General features: G+C 37.0%; 1 protein-coding gene across 2 annotated transcripts in view; it reads left to right on the top strand.

The window, feature by feature from the left end:
* Hdx (highly divergent homeobox) overlaps positions 1-22,051 on the top strand; it is a 116,510-nt gene that overhangs the window by 30,671 nt on the left and 63,788 nt on the right. For both annotated transcript variants that reach the window (XM_036175712.1, XM_036175711.1), the window contains 2 exons: positions 169-1,278; positions 10,881-10,934. In XM_036175712.1, coding sequence (XP_036031605.1) covers positions 196-1,278; positions 10,881-10,934 — 1,137 coding nt within the window. In that variant the 5' untranslated portion in view covers positions 169-195. The remainder of the gene's footprint in view (positions 1-168; positions 1,279-10,880; positions 10,935-22,051) is intronic.

The following is a 22,051-nucleotide window of genomic DNA, read 5'->3' as shown; positions in this document are numbered from 1 at the left end:
ATGTTTGCTCTTAGACTTTGGTTACTTTGTCTTTTATTGGATCTTTTCCTTTTGCCCATGTGTAGGATTTGTTTCTGTGACAAGAATATACTTTATTACATAGAAATGGATTTTTCTAAGTTTGTTGTTACCTTTTATCATATTGCCCTTTTTTTTTTATTCTTTCAGACGTGGGTTGGCAATAAGCGAAGAAAAATGAGTAGTAAGAACCCTGAATCAGGAACAGCAGGAACTATTTCTGGTACCTCTCTGGCAGCTCCAGACATTACAGTCAGAAATGTAGTTAATATTGCCCGGCCTTCAAGCCAGCAATCTTCTTGGACTTCTGCCAATAATGATGTCATTGTAACTGGTATATACAGTCCAGCAAGCTCATCAAGTAAGCAAGGGACAGCAAAGCATACAAATACACAAATTACAGAAGCACATAAAATTCCTATTCAGAAACCAGCCAGTAAAAATGACACTGAATTTCAATTGCACATTCCTGTTCCAAGACAAGTAGCACACTGTAAAAATGCTTCTGTGCTCCTAGGGGAAAAGACAATTATTTTGTCAAGACAGACAAGCGTACTAAATGCTGGAAACTCAGTGTACAATCACACAAAGAAAAACTATGGAAGCTCTCCGGTGCAAGCTTCTGAAATGACAGTACCTCAAAAGCCATCTGTGTGCCATCGACCTTGCAAAATAGAACCAGTTGGTATTCAAAGGTCATATAAACCTGAACATGCAGGTCTGGCATCACATAACTTATGTGGGCAAAAGCCAACTGTTAGAGACCCTTACTGTAGGACACAAAACTTGGAAATTCGGGAAGTGTTTTCATTAGCAGTCAGTGACTGCCCTCAGAGAATTCTGGGAGGAAACAGCACACAGAGGCCTGGTTCAGCAGAAGGAACTTGTTTGTCCATTGCGATGGAGACCGGCGATGCAGAGGATGAATATGCCAGAGAAGAAGAGCTGGCATCAATGGGAGCACAGATAACAAGCTATACAAGGTTTTATGAAAGTGGCAATTCCCTACGAGCTGAGAACCAAAGTACAACTTTGCCTGGACCAGGAAGAAACCTGCCAAATTCACAAATGGTGAATATTAGAGATTTGTCAGACAATGTACTGTATCAGAATAGGGACTACCATTTGACACCACGGACCTCATTGCATACACCATCTAGTTCTATCTACAGTAATACTAATCCATCACGGAGTAATTTTTCTCAACATTTTGTATCATCAAACCAATTGAGATTATCACAAAACCAAAACAATTACCAGGTAAGGTATAAATTTATTTTATGAAGATTTTTTTAAGGCATGCTTGATTTAAAAATGATGTTTGTGTATAGTTAGATTACAGCCTATGTCATAATTCATATTTTTAATTAATTTGAGATTTTTATTTGAAAATGATGGATTGTTGTCAATACCTTGAAGAAATGTTGTGTTTATCAAGTTTTAAAATGATGATAGTCATTTAATAGCATTTTACCATGGACATCATTTTTTTTTTGTTCAAGAAATGGTACTTTTATGTGAAGCACAGCATTTCCCATATCTAAAATAAGATTAACTGGGCTATGTGTACAATTGTCTTCCTTGGATACAGGCAGACAAGTCAATCAGCCCTTTAGAAGTCGATGGATAAGAACTTAGAGTTTGCAGAAGTTTAGCCAATTGATTTGTCTAAAAGTAGATGCCCAATTCAGATTGAAATTAACCATTAATCAAATCATCTTTTGTACAGCACTTTTTTTGGAAAAGATATATCCATAGTAATACTTTAATAAACTTCAGACCTAGGAACAAAACCATATTATTTCTTTACTGTTTTACATATTCAATTGTTTAGGTATGTTTCAGATAATCTCTTTAACTGTGAAGTATAAGTCTACCTCAGAAGATTTCTTATGATCTTCTCCCTAAAAAAAAATATGATTTTTAGAATTTGAGTAAGAAGGTATGGATGTCTGCTATTTTTCCTTGCTACTGGCCAGACATCCTTATCTGCTCAACCACAATACTGAAGGAAACATGCTACCAGGGTGTTCCCAAATTAAGACACCATTTTCTCCTGACCCTCTCTACCTTACAGTTTTTAATTCAAAGTGGAAATCAATAGCTGACTGTAGTGGTGTACATTCCTAATCACCAAGCTCCTGGCCATCCTAATCGACATAACAAGTTGCAAGCCAGCCGGAGATACATAGTGAGGCCCTGTCTCAAAATAAAAATAATACAGCCAGGAAAGGTGGGGAAAGAAAAACGAAAAACAAAAAACAAAAAACAAACAAACAAAAAAACAATGCTGAAGCTCTTGAGGTACCTTTCCTAGCATCTGACCCTAACAAAGAGGAAGTTAGTCATAATGATTGGTAGTTACTTCATTTTTCTGTTTGCCATTTACCAGAAAACATACTTAATGTAATGTTGAATTACACCACTAATATCCTCCTCACTTTACACATCTTCGGTTTTTACTCCTTTAGTGTTTTATTTTATTATTGATTGATTATCATAAGGACTTGATACATAACTCTGGTTGGCCTGAACTTGTATGTAGACAAGACTGATCTAAAACTTGCTATCTTCTTGCCTCTGCCTCCTGAGTGTTGCAATTATAGGCACATGTTACCATTTCCTGACAGTGTTATTAATTGTAACAGTGATAATATTTACAATTTGTTGGAGGACTTCCAAATGTCTCAGGCCAATCTGGACTGCATAATTAAGCCCTATCTTAAATGTAAACTAATGTATATTAAATGTAAATACCCTGGTTATCTTTTGCTTATTACTTGTACAGAGTACATTTTTCCATGCCTTTAATTGCAGAATATGAGTGTCCTTGAATCTAAAATGAGTTTTTTGTAGGCAAGGGATTATTGAATCCTGTTTTTGTTTTCTCTATTCATCCATTCTATATTTTGACTAGAGAATAAAGTTCATTTACATGTAAAGTAATTTTTGACAGGTAAGGACTTACTATTCTGATTTGTTAGATTGCAGTTCCTATCTTTTCTTCCTCCCTGGATGTCTTAATTCAAATTTTTACATTTTTTTGTTAATAATATGCTTTTATTCCTTTTTTTTTGTATTTTGTATTTGGTATATCTACCAAAAGGGTTTTTTTCCCTCACTTTATGATCTTCATTAAGTCTAAATAAAATGTGAAAATAGTTTCTTAAAATTCTTTTTTTTTATAAGCCCACTATTTGCAGATTCTCTTGGAATATTTTGTTAGATTTATTTTCTTTCTCCGAATGGACATGTGTCCTGTTTCTTTTCATATACTATGTTTTTTTTTTATATTGATAATTTGGGGAGGGACAAACTTTCCTAGATTTAGCATTCTTGCTTCATGGAGACATTCATGGACCAGTCTAGCATAATATTTTCACTGGTCAGTCTAGCACAGTGTTTTTGGGTCATTTATTCCTTTCATAGGTATCCACTGAGTCCTCATGCATATTTACTGACTCCTTGATTTTAGTGGCTATGTTAAAATATTTTAATTTGTCTGTATCTCAATCTTGATTCTTGAGGGGCCATTAGTTATTCTATTGTGTTTCTCAATCACTAATGTCTTTCTCCACATTTCTGTGGATCATCATTCTCCTTAAGATTTTCACAACCCTCGTCCACTGGTTCCCAGTATTTCCTCTAGCCTGAAAGCTCACCTGCACCACTTTTGTCTATCTGAACTTCCAATTCATAGATAAAGAGGCCAATCCCTCAGACAGCCTAAGACACATTACAGTAATGAATTATTTAATCAAATGAAGTCTGTGACGTGTTCACAGAGGAAACCAGGGATTGGGCCAAAACTGCCTTTGAGTCATGTCATGTCACACTAAAAATGTTGGTCTGAAATGGGTCAATAAAAGTGCCATGAATTTTGCAACCACTTTGACCAAGGCATTTTCTTAGTCATTTTGCTTAGTTTCTGTATGTTTTGCCAGGTTTTCAGAGCTGCCACGATGCTGTTTTAGTCCTTCACTACTTGTTTTTCCTTTTTATTTGTTTTGACATAGAGACTCAATATTTAGCCTTTGCTGGTTTGGAGCTGCCTATAAAAGCAATCCTCCTGCCTCAGACTCCCAAGTTCTGCTTATGTGTGCTCACCTCCATTCAATCAACAAAAATGAAGTATGTGTAAAATGCCATATGGAAACCTGTTACTTTGTGCACTAATTTAAAATGTATATTGTGGTGATATTGTGTTCCCCAATATATTGTGCACTCTAACAAACTTATCTGGGGTCAGAGAACAGAACAGCCATTAGACATAGAGGCCAGAAAATGGCATTCCAGAGGCAGAAATCCATCGGGATCTCTGTGAGTTCAAAGCCACACTGGAAACAGTCAGGCATGGTGACACACGCGCTTTTAATACCAGGAAGCGATAGCAGGAAGTAGAAAGGTATATAAGGTGTGAAGACCAGGAAATAGAGTCTGTTAAGCTTTTAGGCTTTTGAGCAGCAGTTCAGCTGAGATCCACAGAGATGAGGACACAGACACTTTCAGTTTGAGGAAATGAGATCAGTTGAGGAATTGGCGAGGTGAGGTTGTCTGTTGCTGGTTCTGTTTCTCTGATCTTTCAACATTCACCCCAATACTTGGCTCTGGGTTTGTTTTTATTAATAGGACCTTTTAAGATTCATGCTACATATATATAAAAGAAATGTTCTTTTCAACCAGAAGCAATTTCCTCTCCTATTCCCATGTTCTTATTCTGTAAGAGTCTTTTGCGTATTGTCATGTTTGTCTTTTTATTGTTTGAGGAAGTTATAAAAAATGAACAGTGAAGGTTGTAATCAATTCAATAAATTAGAAAAATATTTATTGACATGTCATATGCCCAGCAGTATTCTCATATTATATATCCTATAATTTAAAAAAAAACCCTAGAACTCTGCCAATTAAGCATTGTGATTGTCAGGCATTGTATCAGGCTAGTACCAGAAAAATTGAAAGAAAGCTAAAACATTGATTTATGAATTTCTTACAGTTGAGAGTCAGTTATTGCCTAATTGTTTCAGTTAATCAAATTGCATTTAATGAAATGCTGATTAATAAAATTTCAATTTTCCTAAATCTCATAAAATAAAACATTATTTCAGATTGTAACTTGAGTGTACTCATAAAATGATTTGAAATTTTAAAAATAGGGTGTACATCATGTGTATAGAATTCTTTATAGCTGTCATAGTTAGGTTTCTATTGCTGTGATAAAGACCGTGACCAAAAGCACCTTGGGAAAGAAAGAGTTTATTTGGCTTACACTTCCATGTCACAATCTGTCACTGAGAAAAGTCAGGACAGGAATTCAAGCAAGGAGCTAGATGCAGCAACTGAAGCAGAGACCATGGAGTGATGCTGTTTACTGACTTGCTCTTCCTAATTTGTTCAGTTTGTTTTCTTAGATACCCCAGGACAATCTGCCCATTGATGGCATCACCCACAATGAGTTGGGCTCCCCCACATCAAACATTAATCAATAAAATATCCTATAGGTTTGCCTACAGACCAGGCTTATTGAGGGATTTTTTTCAATTGAGATTCATTCTTCTCAAATGACTCTAGCTTGTGTCAAGTTGACAAAACTAACATAACTGACCCTTGTCAGCTTGACACACAAAAAAACAAATCACTATTAAACCATAAGCTTTTCTTTCTTGTCTGCAAAATGTCATAGTACTATTAATAGTACAATATAAAACATAGTGTAACTTTTAAAGTTCCATAGTCTTTACAAATAACAACAATTTAAAAGCCAAGTTCTCTTTGAAAACTCAGTGTCTCTTTAAAATGTTGAAGTTGCTAAAATATTCATGCTGTCATAACTGTAAATAAGGAAATCTAAATATTTATTTCTCCACAAAAGAAGAATAAATGTGTAGTTACAATCAAAGTAACACAAAACCAACATCCAGCAATGTAAATTAAATCCTGTAACTGAATGTCCTACATCTAGAATTCACTCTAGATCTTCTGGGCTCCACAGAACCTGGGCAGTTCCACTTCTCCAGTTCTGCCACCCACAAGGCACACTGCTCATTTCATAGGCTCAGGTTAGCTCCATTCTAAAGTTGCTGCTGTCTTTGGTGGTCATCCCATGGTATTGGCATCTCCAAAATGCTGGGGTCTCCACATGCTGCACCTTGACCAATGAACTCCCAGCCTCTCTTCAGGAACTCCAACCCTGTTACTTGGTTCCAAGCCTTGGCATTTCCCCATGATAATAGCAATCATGGGGTTTCCTCTACAACTGAGGATTTATCTTCACCAATGGCCTCTCCTGACCATTCATAGTACAGAGCCTCAGTGCTTTCGAGGACTACTTCATGTCTTCAAAAGCAGTGTAAGAGATTCTTGCACATTACTAAGTTTGGCTGCCAACATGAGATGCAACCTTGTCATCCTCTGGACCAGTTTCTGTGTGCTGAATCTGAGGGAACAGTTCCCCAATGATTTTTCCTCACTGATACTGGTATCTTATTCATCATAGCTGATCTCTCAGCCAAAGCCAAGCAGCTTAATTGTCCCAGTAAATCAATGGTTTCATTGTAGTGGTGCTGTGTAGTTAGAGTTTTCCTGCCTGGCCCAGTCAGGACAAATCTCTCTTACCCGCCAGTCCCACAGTCGCTCAGACCCAACCAAGAAAGCACACAGAAACTTATATTGCTTATAAACTGTATGGCCGTGGCAGGCTGCTTGTTATCTACCTTTTCTATCTTAAATTAACCCATTTCTGTTAATCTATACTTTGCCACATGGCGTGTGGCTTACCAGTGTCTTTACATGTTGCTTCTCATGGCGGCGGCTGGTGGTGTCTCTCCCCAGCCTTCTCCATCCCAGAATTCTCTTTCTTCTCTCTTGTTCCGCCTATACTTCCTGCCTGGCCACTGGCCAATCAGAACTTTATTTACACAGAGCGATATCCACAGCACTTCCCCTTTTCTTTTTTTTTTAAGGAAGGTTTTAACTTTTACATAGTACAATTACATAAAACAATTATCAAGCAAGAATTACAGTTACAATATTAAAGAAGATATCCTATCTACCTTATATTTGTGAGTCTAAGGTTTTATATCTAACTTATCTTGTATCATAACTGAGGAAATTATATTAACAAGCCAAGCTTCCGTTCTCTTCATCTTTTGTCAGCATTATCTTTCAAGTGACCACAGAACAGCTCATTAAGCTCTGAATAATCAATGACTTTTCCAGCCCAGTGTCACAAAATACATCACAATCCTCCCAAAAATGAAATGGTCAGTTCTGTCACAATAATACCCCATCATAAAACACCATGACCAAAGCAACTTAGGAAGAAAAGGTTTACACTTCCACATCACAATCCATCATTGAGGGAATTTTGGCCAGGAACACAAGAAAGAACCTGAAGGCAGAAATTGAAACAGACCATGGAGGAATGTTGCTTACTGACTTGCTCTCCAATGTTTGCTTTGTTATACAACTCAGAAGTGTCATTGCTCACAGTGAGGTGGGTCCTCCACACCAACCATTAATCAAGAAAACACCCCAAAGTCTTGCCCACAGGCCAGTCTTTTGTAGAATTTTCTCAATTGACCTTTCTTCTTTTCAGATAACTAGCCTATGTCAAGTTGTTGAAACACTAACCAACAGAGTAACTAAATTACTTTTAGAATCAAGTTAATACTTTTAACATGTGATTCCTATGTGACATTTATAGTATCTAAATTCTCTAAAAGGAAATAATATTTAATTTAAAAATGATTGAAAAATCATATATTGATATAGAGATTCAGTTTCAAGTGTAAGCATGATTTTCCATGAAATGTGTGTTCCATTTGGATTCACCATGCTCAACTACACACACAATGTAATTCTAATTTGCATCCAGGCAATTGTGTTTTTTAAAATATATCCATTCTTAGCCAAAAGACACGGTTTTCCAACAGAAGGCATTTCCTTTCATTAAACTTGTAATTCTTGGTTGGACCGAATATGGGTTGACCTATCTAGGAAGTAGCTTTATGAAGCTCATTAAACAAAGCCCTTTGTCATCTCCCAAGCATCCAGTTATTTTCTGTCTCATATGTAAGATCTGTCTTTTTTTTTTTAAGATTTATTTATTATGTATAGTGTTCTGCCTGCAAGTGTCCCTGCAGGCCAGAAGAGGGCGCCAGATCTCATTTCAGATGGTTGGGAGCCACCATGTGGTTGCTGGGAATTGAATTCAGGACTTCTGGAAGAACAGCCTGTGCTCTTAACCGCTGAGCCATCTCTCCAGCCCAAGATCTGTCTTTGAATGTAGTATTTTTACATTTCTCTTTGCCTTTACTACTTCTCCTATCTTAGTTTCAAGCCTGTATTACCTCTTGCACCTATTCATATAAAAGTTTGTGTACTTCTTACACATGCAGAGGTATATTAAACTTCCTAATATACAAAAATACAGTTCTGCCACATAACAGAAATTTCAACAGCTCCATATTTCCTGCAGAATTAGATTGAGGTGTATATGGCACTCTCCACTTCCACAAAGTGACTTCAACCTACCTTTGTATTATGAGTTGAACTGGCATTTTCTCAGACACCTATCCTTTTATTCCATGGTGGTGATACTATTCTTTTTTCCTGGAATATCTCTTTTTATTTCTATCAATATTCCACTCAATATTTTTAGGTTCAGCTGAGATACCAATCCACAAGTGTGTGTAATTTTGTCATACTTTGAACTACCATTACTTTATTGGGCATCCATTGTAACTCTTACTATAGTCTTCTTTGTATTAAAATCTTTCATGTACCTGTCTTATCTCTCCTTTTCAAATCATAGTTCTTGCCCTCCAGGAAATTAGGTTCTTACCTATCTTTTTATTTCCTGTAACGATCTCATATAGGAGAGATACCTGATAAACATTTGAACAGAATTTAAATTAGATACCTTAGAAAGTTATATCTACTTATTTCAATAATGTTCAATTTGTCAAAAAGTTTTTGAAGTCTTTTACAATTGTTTTAAGAACCTGTGGGATTCTTTTAAATGCTTTTAGTGATGACAAATCGTCACTAAAATTTGATTTTGGAAAATAGAATTCATTCTGAGCCACATTTAGTGAATAGTATGAATGTTTAATCTAGGGTGTATTTTTTAGTTACAATAAAAGGTGTGTGAAGTAATGAGACAGAATCTCTGGATGAGGCGTGAACTGACATTTCCAAGTTTCCCAAATGCTTTCAACAATGACAACATCATTGTAATGAGTTTATAACATCTTAAATTTTCTAGCTTAAAATACAGAGCACTCATTTGGCTGGGTAAGTTCTGAAATAGTTATAAGACCCATCTCATCTCCTTGTCAATTCATTTCATAATTTTCTAAACCAGGCTGTTTATGTGTAACATTATAATTTGTTGCCCATTTCATTTGAGTACCATGTACAGGATCTAGTGAGAAACCTACCTTCAATCTTGTACCCAACGAAGTTAGAGAAATATTTATCTGTAGTATTATTCACTTTTAAAAACCAAATCTAGCTACTCTGACTACCTGTTTGGGGGGTTGTGCTAGAAATGTAAGGAATTAAAGAGTACATTACAGTAGATGTTAGGTGAATATAAAATTTTAGTACATCATCTAACTCTTTAGTATTTACTGTTTTAGGATTCTGTTTTATCCATAATTCTTTATGATTGCTTACTTATTTTCTAGAGGTTCTGTGTAGCTTCTCTTGAATTATTCTCACTAACCGGACTATGGAAGGTGATAATTCAAAATAATTGGATATCTCTATTTGTGTGGAGTACATAATATGATTATTTTAGTTGATTTACCATACTTATTTTAAAATAAAACATCCATTATTCACACTCTGTCCTGACCTTCAGTATTTAGCTAATCACCATTTTATTGTACATTAAGGGAAATATTTTACATTGAATAAAAATACTTTTACTATGTTAAGCCACGTTCACATGTCCATTATACAGAAAACTGAAATAAGTATATCCTTAGCTATGACCATTACTCTGTTCCATTTGTAAAAGTTGAAATCTCTTAACATTTGGAGACAATATTGGCAAGCATTTGCTGAGATATAAAATACTTGCAGACGACAGAAGATGTGTCTATCTGTTCATGATTGCAACATTGCAGAATGTCACTATCCACACTAAATACCAGACTATGACCCAAAAAGAACAGATTTTGCTGGACACATTCTTATCTAGACAGTCCTGATGTGGATGATGTGGCTTAAAAGTTCCCCTTTGCTAACTTTTACAGTCATGCATTATTTGTACAGAAATATCCTTTAATTCAGTGGTCTTTCGCAATCTACATTTTAGCATTCTGTGATAAGGATGGATATCAAGATAGATTTCTAGTGGGGACACAATTTAGAGAAACAGTCTTTCAGTGATTTACACTGAATCCCTAAGGTTCATATAAAGAAGGTAACTGTAATAATATTTATGTTAGTAATTAATTGCTGAGTGTTCATAGTGAATACGTATTGTATTTCATTTATAGTGTTGTATCTTGCTTTGTGATGTGCTATTTAAAGTCCCCCTTTCCACTTCATCCACAGAGCATTACATTTTAAAAAACGTTTTATTTTCCATATACTTTCATATCCTTTACAGGACCCAACAAACATTTATTTTTAATTTCTGGGGGGAGTTTTACACCATTTCTATTTTTTTTTTCTGCAAGGGAAGGCCCTTTAAATTGGTAAGGAAAGGATGCCTTTGATTTGGAATATATTCTGAATACAGATTTAGCTACTTATCCTCACATCATATACATTCTTATTTTTAGTATTTATCAGCATTACAAGCAATGTTAATACATACCTTACTAAGATTCCATTTGTTGTTTTCACAGATTTCAGGAAACCTTACTGTGCCTTGGATTACAGGGTGTTCTAGGAAAAGAGCAGTAAGTAATCTTTGGTTTAAAGCAACAAAAGAGTTTCCTCTCATATTCATAGTGAAATGTCATTGAAAATTTTTTATGATTTTTTTATAGAACTAGTAAAACTAACCTTTGATAAAACTGTATTGTCTCAAAAGAATGTATTTCCAGCTCCGAGTATTTAATCAGCAAAGACAGACTTATTAAAACATAGAAATCAATATACTGAGTATTCTGTGGACAGGAATTCTTTTGTTTAATATCAAATTTATATTTTTATTTGCAAGTTTTTTCATAAAATTTATGAAAAAAAAACATTAACTAAAAATGAAAGAAAATGGATTTATAACTAAATAGAACATTTAAAACAACTAAAAAAATTTAGTTTTCTACTATTTAGTTGGTCATAAAATTTAATATTAAAGAGTAATAAATATTTACCAATATGCCTTACCACTTACTATTACTCAGTATTTAGAAGGTATATGTAACTAATATTTATAACTACTTTGGGTTTGGAACTTTAATAGGGAAGTTCAGTTAGATTGTGTTTTCTTGTGGACTCTCTTGTATGACCCATAAAACTATATTTAATCAAGTACCCAGAATGTTTAGTTGAAACTGGAACATAGAAAACTATTATTGATGGGTTTGAGGACAAATGAAGCTAGAGCTAGGACTTCAGATTTGGGTCAAGGCTGTCTAGACTCTTTTCTTCCTTCCCTTCCCCATAAAGTAGAGATACAATGCTGGAGAGAATGTAAGGGATTTCAGCAAAGTGGGAAAAGAAGGTGATGTGGTTATAGCATCTAGGGCCTGGAGGAACCGTAAGGTACTTGTCATTTACTGAACAGTAGAAAGACACCTAATTTAAATGATATATAACACTCAAACTAACAGCAGGGAAAAAAAAGTACTGATCCCCTCCTGCTCCCCAAGAGTGCCATAAAACAAGTTTGGTAACTTGGCAAGGAAGATCAACCAGAAAGAAACTCTTACTAACAGTTTGTAACCAGTGAAGTGCTCACCTTCCTAACTGGAACAGAACTTTCCCTGTCTCCAAGAGACACCCAGCTAGAATGCTAAAGGAGGATACTACAACAAACAGACTTGCCTGGGGAGCCACTCACTGTGTCCTATACACTACACAGTTCTGTATTCCATGTATCAAACAAGGCTGATTATCAGAACCATGAAGAAGAATCAAGCCACAACAGGACGTTCCTGAAATATGGTGAATCCATTTTCCTTTCTACAGATATGGGTCTATTGAGTGGCATTAATAGGAAAGATATCCTTACAAATGCCTGGGTTTCCATCACTTTAGGTAGCACTAACGAGATTAGTAGAAGCATCAATGATGTTAGGTCACATGAAAATAACATCAAAGAACAGATAGAAATTAAAGAATCACTGAAACTATAACCTTGTTAAGTTTTCAGAGTTATAAGAACACAGTGGTTCCAGAGATGCCTCAAGATGGTCAAAAGGGTAATTGAAGCCAACCTTGAGGCAGTGTCTGAGGTAAAGGTACAGCTTACTTAGGGAAAACAAAGGCTGCTGTTTTTGCAAGTTTCCTTTGCAAATTTCCTTAGCGAGGGATAAGTGTTGCACCACAAGAAGTAGATCTTAAGTCAGTCAACACTACCGTATTAGGTTAAAATGTGCTGTGCACTCCATGGTTTGGGGCTAAGGCAGATGTTTGCAAAGTTCCAAGCACATCTCCGGTTAAGGGGTGAATGGAAATTTACACAGAACAAAGGTCCTGGATAATATTTGACTTACCAACGTGACAGTGGTCTGCTTTTTCTGGGCCTGGGCAACCGGGAAACTGAGTGTCTTCTTGTCATGGTAAAGCCCTTTCATTTAGAACTTGGTTACTTGGAAGGCTTGTTTCAAAGAGGCATGGGCTCCCCATTGATGTGATAAACCTGTATAAACCCTCAGAACTTCTTTACTAAGCCCTGGTGGATGACTATCTATTAAAGTGAGAAGATAAGACTGAAAGAAAGCCGAAGAAGATAATGGTCAAAAAGTCCAGGCACCTGGTGGAAATTCCTCAGTATACAAAAAACAGGAGCGTTGCAACCTGAGTGATAAGGGCAATCTCCTGACACAAACACAGAGGAGAGCCAGGTGGTGGTATCATCTGGTAAACAAGTTAGAACAGAAATTGTGGAAAAACTTCAGTAAGCAGGTACAGGTTTTCTTAAAAAACAGAAAGCATGGTGGAAGACTAGCTCGGTTGGTACAGGTCTAGCTTGCCATGCCCTGGGCACTGGCTTCAATCCCCAGTACTTAATAAAATAACCTAAATTAAGTGCTAGACAGTAAGAGAGTGACAAATAAAAGTATAGTATTGGAAAATACATAGACAATTTGGCATTGGCTCAGTACTAGCATGGAGATAAACGAAGACATACATACTAAGTAAACTTGAGTACAGGTAAGTAGAATTTAAGACAACAAAAAAAAACTGAAAAGAAAACTTAAAAAGATAGAAATTATTGAAGTGAATTTATAATGCATCTTAACTATACCTCAATAAATATTTTACTAATATTCCGTTCAGTTACTGGTACACCTGGGTTTTTTTAATATACTTTTAAAACTCTAATATTTAAAAACTCTAAACCTTGCCAATTGGACTCCCAGATCTCCACATGGGGATCAGCCATGGATCGAGCCTACCAGGCTGGGCTGACTCCCCAGGGAAGACCGTGCCTTGGAGGAAGTGGGAATGGGGGGTGGATTGGGGGAGAGGGCTGGAGGGTGGGAGGAGGGAGGATGGGGGAATCCGTGGCAGATATGTGAAATTAAGTTAATTATAAAATTAAAATATTAAATAAATTTAAAAAAACCTCTAAACCTGATGAAGTTTAAATACAGTTTTAGTACATGTAATAATAACATAGCCTTCAACATGACAACTGGAGTAAACATGTGTGGTAAGTAAGACAAAAATATCTCAATAATTTTTATAATGATTTTGATCAAATTGCATTAAAATACAACAAGAGATATTATTACTTAAAAATTATATGTAAACAGGGCTTACTGGTAAAGCATTTGCCTAACATGCTCAAAGATCTGTACTCAACCTTTGATATTTTTCAACAGTTTAAATGCACACTGCAGGGCTGGAGAGATGGCTCAGCCGTTAAAGGCTAGGCTCACAACCAAAAATAAAAGTGCACAGTGCAGTGTTATAAAAATAAGCACAGCATACTTCCAGAACTTACAAATTTTTAGTTATTTTAAATAATTTTACTTTTAAAGGAAATTATTACACTTACATTTTGCAATATAATTTTTATAAACTTGTACATTGAAGTGTTAGCATATCCATCTCATATATTTATTATTCTTGGTTTTGTTTATTTCAGAGCTGCGGATTAGATCTTGGACCTTGCAGAGGCTGTAGGCAAATGCGCTAATGACTGAAATATGTTCTTTGCTGGTCATGTCTTTTCTGTGGTGATAGCATCTGCAGTCTATTCTCTAATATATAATACAATTTTTTGTAACTGTATATATTTCAATGATCTTGGACCTATAAAATGGCTCAGCAGGTCAAGACACTTGCTGCCATGCTTGAACAAGTGTAGGACCCACATTGTGGAAGGAGAGAACCTACTTTTACAAGTTGTTCACACAAAGTCTGTTGCATGCCCAATCCTGACATACAAATTAATAGTTGTATTTTAAAAGTTTAAATGATCTTTCTTATATCTTCTTGCTTTTATGAGACTCCTTTCACATATGTGTTTTTCACTGGATGATGCCCCATAGTCCCCTTGCCCTTTCTTTATCCTTTACTATTATTTTACCCTTTTTATCCTCATACTGCATAATTTAAACACATGTCTACAAGTTCATGGATCCTTTCTTCTATTTAAGACTGCAGGTTAACTTTTCTGTTACTTTTTAGTTCTGTTATTACATGACTCACCTCCTTAATTTCTAGTAACTAGAATCTAGTTGGTTCTTCTTAATCACATTCATCTTGTTAATATTTTCCTTTTAGCCATATATCATGTTCTTGGTTCAAATTTAATAATCACCTATGACTTTTGTAGTATAGTGAGCTTCTTTGTCAGGTGATTCATACTCTTCATTTCTTTAGGGTTCCTTACAGGAGATTAATTGTGTTAATTTGATTTTTTCTTTTCCTTATTGTCATGGTCTTTATACATTTCTTTGTGTCTGCATTTGGAAATAGAGCACTCTTCTCTTTACAGACCAACTTGCATGATCCATCTTTACCTGCAAACCTGGCTAAAGATCCCAGGGGATTGTTTTTATCTTTCCCATTTACACAGAACTGTTTCTCCAGAAGCTGTGTCACATTTTCACAATAATTATTCTATGGTAGATGTCAGTAAATGTCCACTTACACTATCTAGGGCACCACCAGCAGAACAAAAGTATGATTCCACTAAAGTCTAACTTGAGTACCATGCTGTCAGAAATATAGAAGAACATGTTTGTGTTTTTCTCCAATGTCAGAATTTATTGAAGAAAAATAATTTCACAAGACTTGGCAGTTTTAATGTCAGCTACTTGCCAGACATTCCCAATTTCCTTGGTAACCCTTGTGAGGGGAACAGAGGTTTTTAATATTAAATAATATACTTTCAGGTCACACATTAGACATCATATAGTCAACGTAGTTGTCTGTCTATCTATCTGTCTCTGTGTCTACGTGAGAATGTTGAAATGTTGCACAATGGCTCCGGTGTTCAAAGGGGCAAGGAATTTTGAAGAGGACTGAGAAGCTGCTATTGAGAAACAAGTGGAGATGTAAGAGTCTTTGTGTTGATAAGATAAGAAACCAGAAGCGACCCGCAGGGAAGAGGTTTCTGATATGAATCAGGCAGCTGCACGTCAAAGGTTTGAGAGGCAAACTGCTGAGTTGAAGCTAGCTAGCTCCTGAGGTGAAAGGGCAGGAACATAGGGATGAGTGGAAGGTATGTCCAGATGGATGAACAAGAGGACAGTCGTGCACACAGCACAAAGGCTGCAACAGTTTTAAGTGCATCCCACTTAGATTAAATTATTTTGACCTGTTTTGTAAACCAGCCTTCGGTAGCACCTTCCTGGGATAGCCCCCCTTCCCTAAATTTTGGTGAGCAAGGGAAAGATTAAGAGACAAGGCAGTGAGGAGAGGGGAGAAATACATGACCTGAAATTTAGCCTTCCTACCAGTCTTCTGGTTTTCCTGCCTTATAGGAGACTCTTGGTTTTGGTGGTGCCAACGATGAAGGATGGCTACCTGGCTGTTGAGGAGAATGGGCATGAAAGTCACCCACTATCACTGCCTTAGAGTTCATAGGTAATTTTAGATCTAAGAGTGTTTGTCTGGGCTGGCAGCTGTGATCTTTCAGAACTTGTAGTTCATCAGTCAGTCCAGGCCCTTGTAGCTTTCAGTGTGTCCATTCAAAAGGCAGGTATTGGAGCAGGACAGATGGCTTAGCATATAAAAACACTGCCTTTTCCTTCAGTGGACCCATGTTTGATTCCCAGGACTCACCTGTGGCTCACCGAAGTCTGTAACTTCAGTTCCATTGGATCCAATGCCTTAATCTGGACCCCGCAGGCACCAGATACACATGGTATACGAAGATGCATGCAGACAAACATTCATACAATTAGAAGTTATTCATTTTTAAAACCTGTTACACTGTAGGCCTGCTTTTATGTGTTACTTAGTATTTCTGTTTCTCAGCTTTTAATATCCTTTATTCTGTACATTTAGTATTTTAATTATTGTGTTCCACAGGGAGTTTCTTTCTTGGTAATGTCTATTTGGTAATCTAGATGCCTTTTGCACCTTGATAGGCATCTCTTTCCTTAAATTTGAGAAATTTTCATTTGTGATTTTGTTGAAAAATATTCTTTGTGCCTTTGACCTGGTTTTCTCCTCCTTCCTCTAGTCCTATTATTCGCAGATTTGATGTTTTCATAGTGTCCTAGATTTCCTGGCTGTTTTGTTCCCGTCTTTTATTATTGTTATTATTTAGTGTTCTCTTTGACTGAAGTTTCCATTTCTTCTGTCTTATCTTCAGTGCCTGAGATTTGCACTTCCATCTCTACTCTGTGGGTGAGGCTTACCTCTGAGGTTTTGATTTGACTTCCTGAATCTTTCATTTAGAGTTTTGTTTCAGTTTGCCTTTTCTCTGGTGATTCTTTTGGTTTCTGTTTTCCTGTAGTGAATTCATTGTTCACTCTACTGTATTTTTTTTCAGTCTTCACTCACATCCTCTTTGAGCTCATTGAACGGTGTTTATGACTGCTGTAAGTCCTTGTTTCCTGCATCAGCTAAGTTGCTCTTCTCAAGGATTATTATGATTAGGGCACTGGTTTCAGGAGGAAGCACATTGTCTTCCTTTTTCATGTTGTTTGTGTTTTTGCATGGTCTCTAAGCATCTGGAGTTGGGTGATTTTATGGTGTTTCGTGGTATGCATATCTTCTCTCTCATTTGTTGTGTGGGTTATGGGCCAGCTGAATGATGCTTGGTTTTTCAATCTTGGGGATACTCTGGGGTCTGGGTGGGGCCTCCAGTAATCACAGGATGGAGTGATGGATGTGGTGGCTTATTAGGTATACAAATAGGGGCAGAGAAAGAGACTGATTTGGGGGTTCTCTAATGAACATTCTGGGGCTTCACACAGTCCCAGAGTCTATGGATGGGCTCTGGGAGTTCCTACTTAGATTCTAGTTTAGACTCACTCTACACAGTCCCTGGTCTGCACCAATGGATGGGTGATTTTGAATTCTTAGTTAATGTCACATGGAGAGGAAATGGAGCGTGGTGGCTTGGGGTAATCAGTCAGTAGAACCAGAGGTACAAGACAAAGAGGATGAAGATGGCAGTTCTGAAGGTGTAGGAGAGGAAGCTGGTTACTGTTGGTGAGGGCTGAAAGGATATAAGGAGAAGGAGGAGCAGCATGGTCAGCAGGATCAAAGTCAGTGAAGGAGTCTCTTGGAATGAGTAAATTTTTCCACAACAACAAGTTTTCATTTAGTAGCAGGATATGGAAGCTGGTAAAAGATTGACAGAGAGAGGGTCAGTGACTGAGAAAGAAGAAAGCCTGCATGTAAGGAACTGCAGACAACTTACAATAGCTCTGTATGAGGTTCTCTAAAGCTCTAAGTATGTTAAAATCAAAGGTACCAGTATCAGGCCACTGGACTCTTGTTATCCATTTTATTTGTGGCCAGACAGTACAACCAAAGAAAATCCGTTTTTGATATCTCCCACAGGATAAAATGCTTGCAGGTTATGCAAAAGGCAGCAAAGTGGAGAAACTTTAGTTGGGTGAGATTTGGTGGTATTCATTTTAAAGTCTGGTGAGTTAAACAGGTCCAGAAGAAAGTGCAAAGGAGAAAAGTATCCCTGTCTCAGCTTCCCTTCTAGAACTGTGGCCAGGCTACTGCCAGTTAATTAAGACCAGGCATTGGTGTCCCTGGATTCAACAGGCCTTGTTGAGAAAACAGTTCCAAGGCTGGAGCAACCCCTGACCGCTTAAGATTTCTGGAACAGATAGGCATGGAATCCTGGAGACAGATGCAAAGGTCTGCTGTTAGATACAAAGACAGCAATCACGAAGTTTCAGCAGCCCCACAGAGCAATCTACCTCAATAATAGCTGCCTCGGGTCTGGGCCCCGGAATGTGAGATTGTAGGAGAGAAGAGTGCAGCTCAAGGGAGGCATGCAATTGCCCTTTAGGTGAAAACTTTATTAGATCTGGCAGCACAGCAGGATCGAAAGCAAAGTGCCAGCCCACCTGGACAAAGAAAAGTGCTGTTTTAAGATTCCTTAGTGGGTGGGGAGTTGGGAAACTTGCTGAACCACAAAGAAGTAGGTAAAGCTCCCTTGACATTACTAAATTAGATTGAAAGGTCCCATATGTTCTGCTGTTGGTTTGGGTCATGTGCTTGGAAAGTCCTTAGCATACTTTTGGGTAAAATTTCAGATGGAGACTTTTCCAGAACAGTTGACTTGGTTACTATGACCTGTGAGACATGAAATGTGGGATATATGGACCTGGCTAGTACATGATTTGTGAGATAGCACAGTGGTCAGGCTTCTTGTGACCCAGGGCTAGAGAAGTGATGTGCATTCTTGTCTTCCTTAAAGCCTTCTATGTTCAAAACCTTGTTGTCTGAAAGGCATTTTATTTTTTTCTAGGAGCTACAAGTTCCCTGCCTATGTGAGGTGATAATACAATGTGGTAGTTTTATTTTAATTTATTGAAGAACCATTCTGGTTTTGACTGTGATTTTTATTAGCATTTCCTTAATGATTAGTGATAGCTAGCTGTATTTCTTTCTTTTCTTTTTTCTTTTTGTCAGAATTGTTGTAATATGACTTTTTTTTTCCACTGGGCATACCATGATCTCATCATCATATTGGAGTAGAGACTATCTTGGCCTGGTCACCATGACAGCTAATTGAGTCAAACAGTATAGTGATAGTTCTGTGGTAATATAATGGAGTTGTTATCACTCCATTGAAGAAGGAGGTGGTCTGGTGATCAGATGGCCAAACACCCTGACTGTCGTGCTGGAACTCTCATCCAATAATTGATGGAAGTGGATGCAGAGATCCTCGGCCAGGCCCCAGGTGGAGCTCCAGGAGTCCAATTGTTGAGAAAGAGGAGGGACTGCAAGAGTGTGAATTGTTGAGACCAAGATTGGAAAAAGCACAGGGACAAATAGCCAAACTAAATGGAAACACACGAATTATGAACGAAAGGCTGTGGAGCCCCCAGCTGGATCAAGCCCTCTGGCTAAGTGAGCCAACTGAATAGCTTAAACTGTTTGGGAGACACCCAGGCAGTGGGACCTGGATCTGTCCTTAGTGCATGAGCTTGCTGTTTGGAACCTTGGGCTTATGCAGGGACACTTTGCTCAGCCTGGAAGGAGGGGACTGGACCTGCCTGTATACTTTGGTCTGGTCAACTGAAAACGAATGGCCAACTCCTTTTGCTCCTGGAATTCAGGACAAACCTGGAGGAAGCAGCCAGTAAATGGAAGATCCACTTAGTTGGTACATTGTTTACAGCTTTGTATGACCATAAGAATGGCTGAAATATGTGTGCTGAAGTGGTGGGGTCTATGGGCTTGTTAAAAATAGTACATGTTTGTGTTCCCACCCACTCAGATTCTCTAGGGGAAAACCTGGAAAGTGTGCTCTTCATCCATGTCCCATGTGATTCTTACGATGATGCAATTTTGTGCAATACTCTCCTCCTGGCTCTACTGATTGGGGTACACTCATCAGTTTTCACTGGCTGGCATTAATTGAACCAAATTAATCTTACTAAAAATTTAGGTTACTTTTTGCAAAAAGAGAACAGGACTATGAAGCCTTCTTTAATTTATTTACAGTTTTAATGATGTTCTTTCTAATATTTTTTACTTCTATAGGTACACTGACTCTTTTTTTTTTCTTTTTTTGGTATTTTGAGACAAGTTTTTTCCATGTAATTTTGGTGCCTGTCCTGGATCTCGCTCTGTAGACCAGCCTGGCCTCGAACTCATTGAGATTGGTAATTTTGAGACTGGGTCTCATGTAGCTATGCTTGGCTTTAGGTTCACTGTAGCTGATGATAATTTTGAACTCCTGATCCTTCTGCCTCTACCTTCCAAGCACTGAGATCATAGGTGTGTACCATTACATATAGCTTGGAATAATTCAAACTCACAAAGTGATTCCTCTTTAGGAAAAAAAGCAATGAAATAGTGCCATACAAATTCAGTCATTAAGGTAAAAACTTAAATTTCTAGTTTTATTCTTCAAAGAATTAGTAGTGCAATAAATTCTAGTAGTCTATGGCACAGTGTGTTGATATAAATAAAAATAATACTTTGTGTATCTCAAAGAGTTCAGAGAGTAATTTGAACCTATTTACCATAAAGGAATAGTATAAGTTTCCTAATCACTTCATAAGTATGTACAAATATTATGTTTCTAAAAAAGTCAAAGTAACTTAAAAAGCAAAAGAGTACTTAGCAAAATGATCGAAATAAGTTGTAAAATGAATTTTATTTTTTAAATATTTATAAATATGTATGAAAATGACATAAATCTGCTCATTTGTAATCTGATTTTTAAAAAAAGCAAAAACAAAAAAACAGGAGGCAAAGGTGGGCAGACCACAGTGAATTTGAGGCCAGCCTAGTTTACAAAGCGAGTTTCAGGTCAGCCAGGCCTGCACAATGAGACCCTGTCTCAAATGAAAAGTAACAGTGATATCAACCTTTCTCAAATATTTCATATCCTTATACCTCGATCCTCTATGATCCTCTATTTCTATAGGCAAATTAACAAAAATTTTCATTTTGTATTTCTTCTTCATTTCCTCTGGAACTAATTTTAAATCAGTAGTTTTAATTTGAGATACACGGCAAAAGCATTCTGATTTGATAACGTAAGTTATGCTAAATGCTTATGAAAGCACAGTAATGGAAGAGAATTGCTTGCTGGAATTTTGTTTATTTTGCTTTGTATTGATTTTGGTGTAGCCATCTCATAACTTGAGGTTATAAAATGGAAGATATGTTAATTAAAAATATATCTATATCAGAGGTGGGGAAAAATAAGTATTTACATCAGGGGTGGAGAGACAGCTTAGTGGTTAATAACACGTGCTGCTTTTGCAGAGAACCTATGTTTAGTTCCCCACATCAACACTGGGCACTTACAACTTTAACTCCAGTTCCAGGGGAATTGATGCTTCTGTCCACCTGCAAGCATGCCGTGCACATAAACTGATATAGGTACACAAACATACATGCAAATAAAATAATATTTTTAAAAATCTATTATTAGAGACATCATTGTATGTGCCTACCTCATTATCTAGGGCTTGACTCAATGATAATTTGTAGTAGGAATCTTAAAAGTACTTGTTAATGAAATCAAACCTGAGGCCAGTTATTGGGGTGAATGCTGGAAGATCAGAGAAGCAGAACAAGCCACAGTTTCCTCACCTTGCTAGTTCTTCAGGTGATCCTGTTTCCTCAGACTGGAAGCTTCTGTACTCATCCCAAAGGCTCTCAGCTGAACTGTCTTGCTCCAAAGCTTAACTAACTACATGCTTTTTGTCCCTTTAGTTCCTGGTCCTCACGC

Source organism: Onychomys torridus, chromosome X, assembly GCF_903995425.1.
Source record: "Onychomys torridus chromosome X, mOncTor1.1, whole genome shotgun sequence".
Classification (NCBI taxonomy): domain Eukaryota; kingdom Metazoa; phylum Chordata; class Mammalia; order Rodentia; family Cricetidae; genus Onychomys; species Onychomys torridus.
Note: the sequence above shows the minus strand (reverse complement) of the source record. Positions and strands in the feature narration are given on the sequence as shown.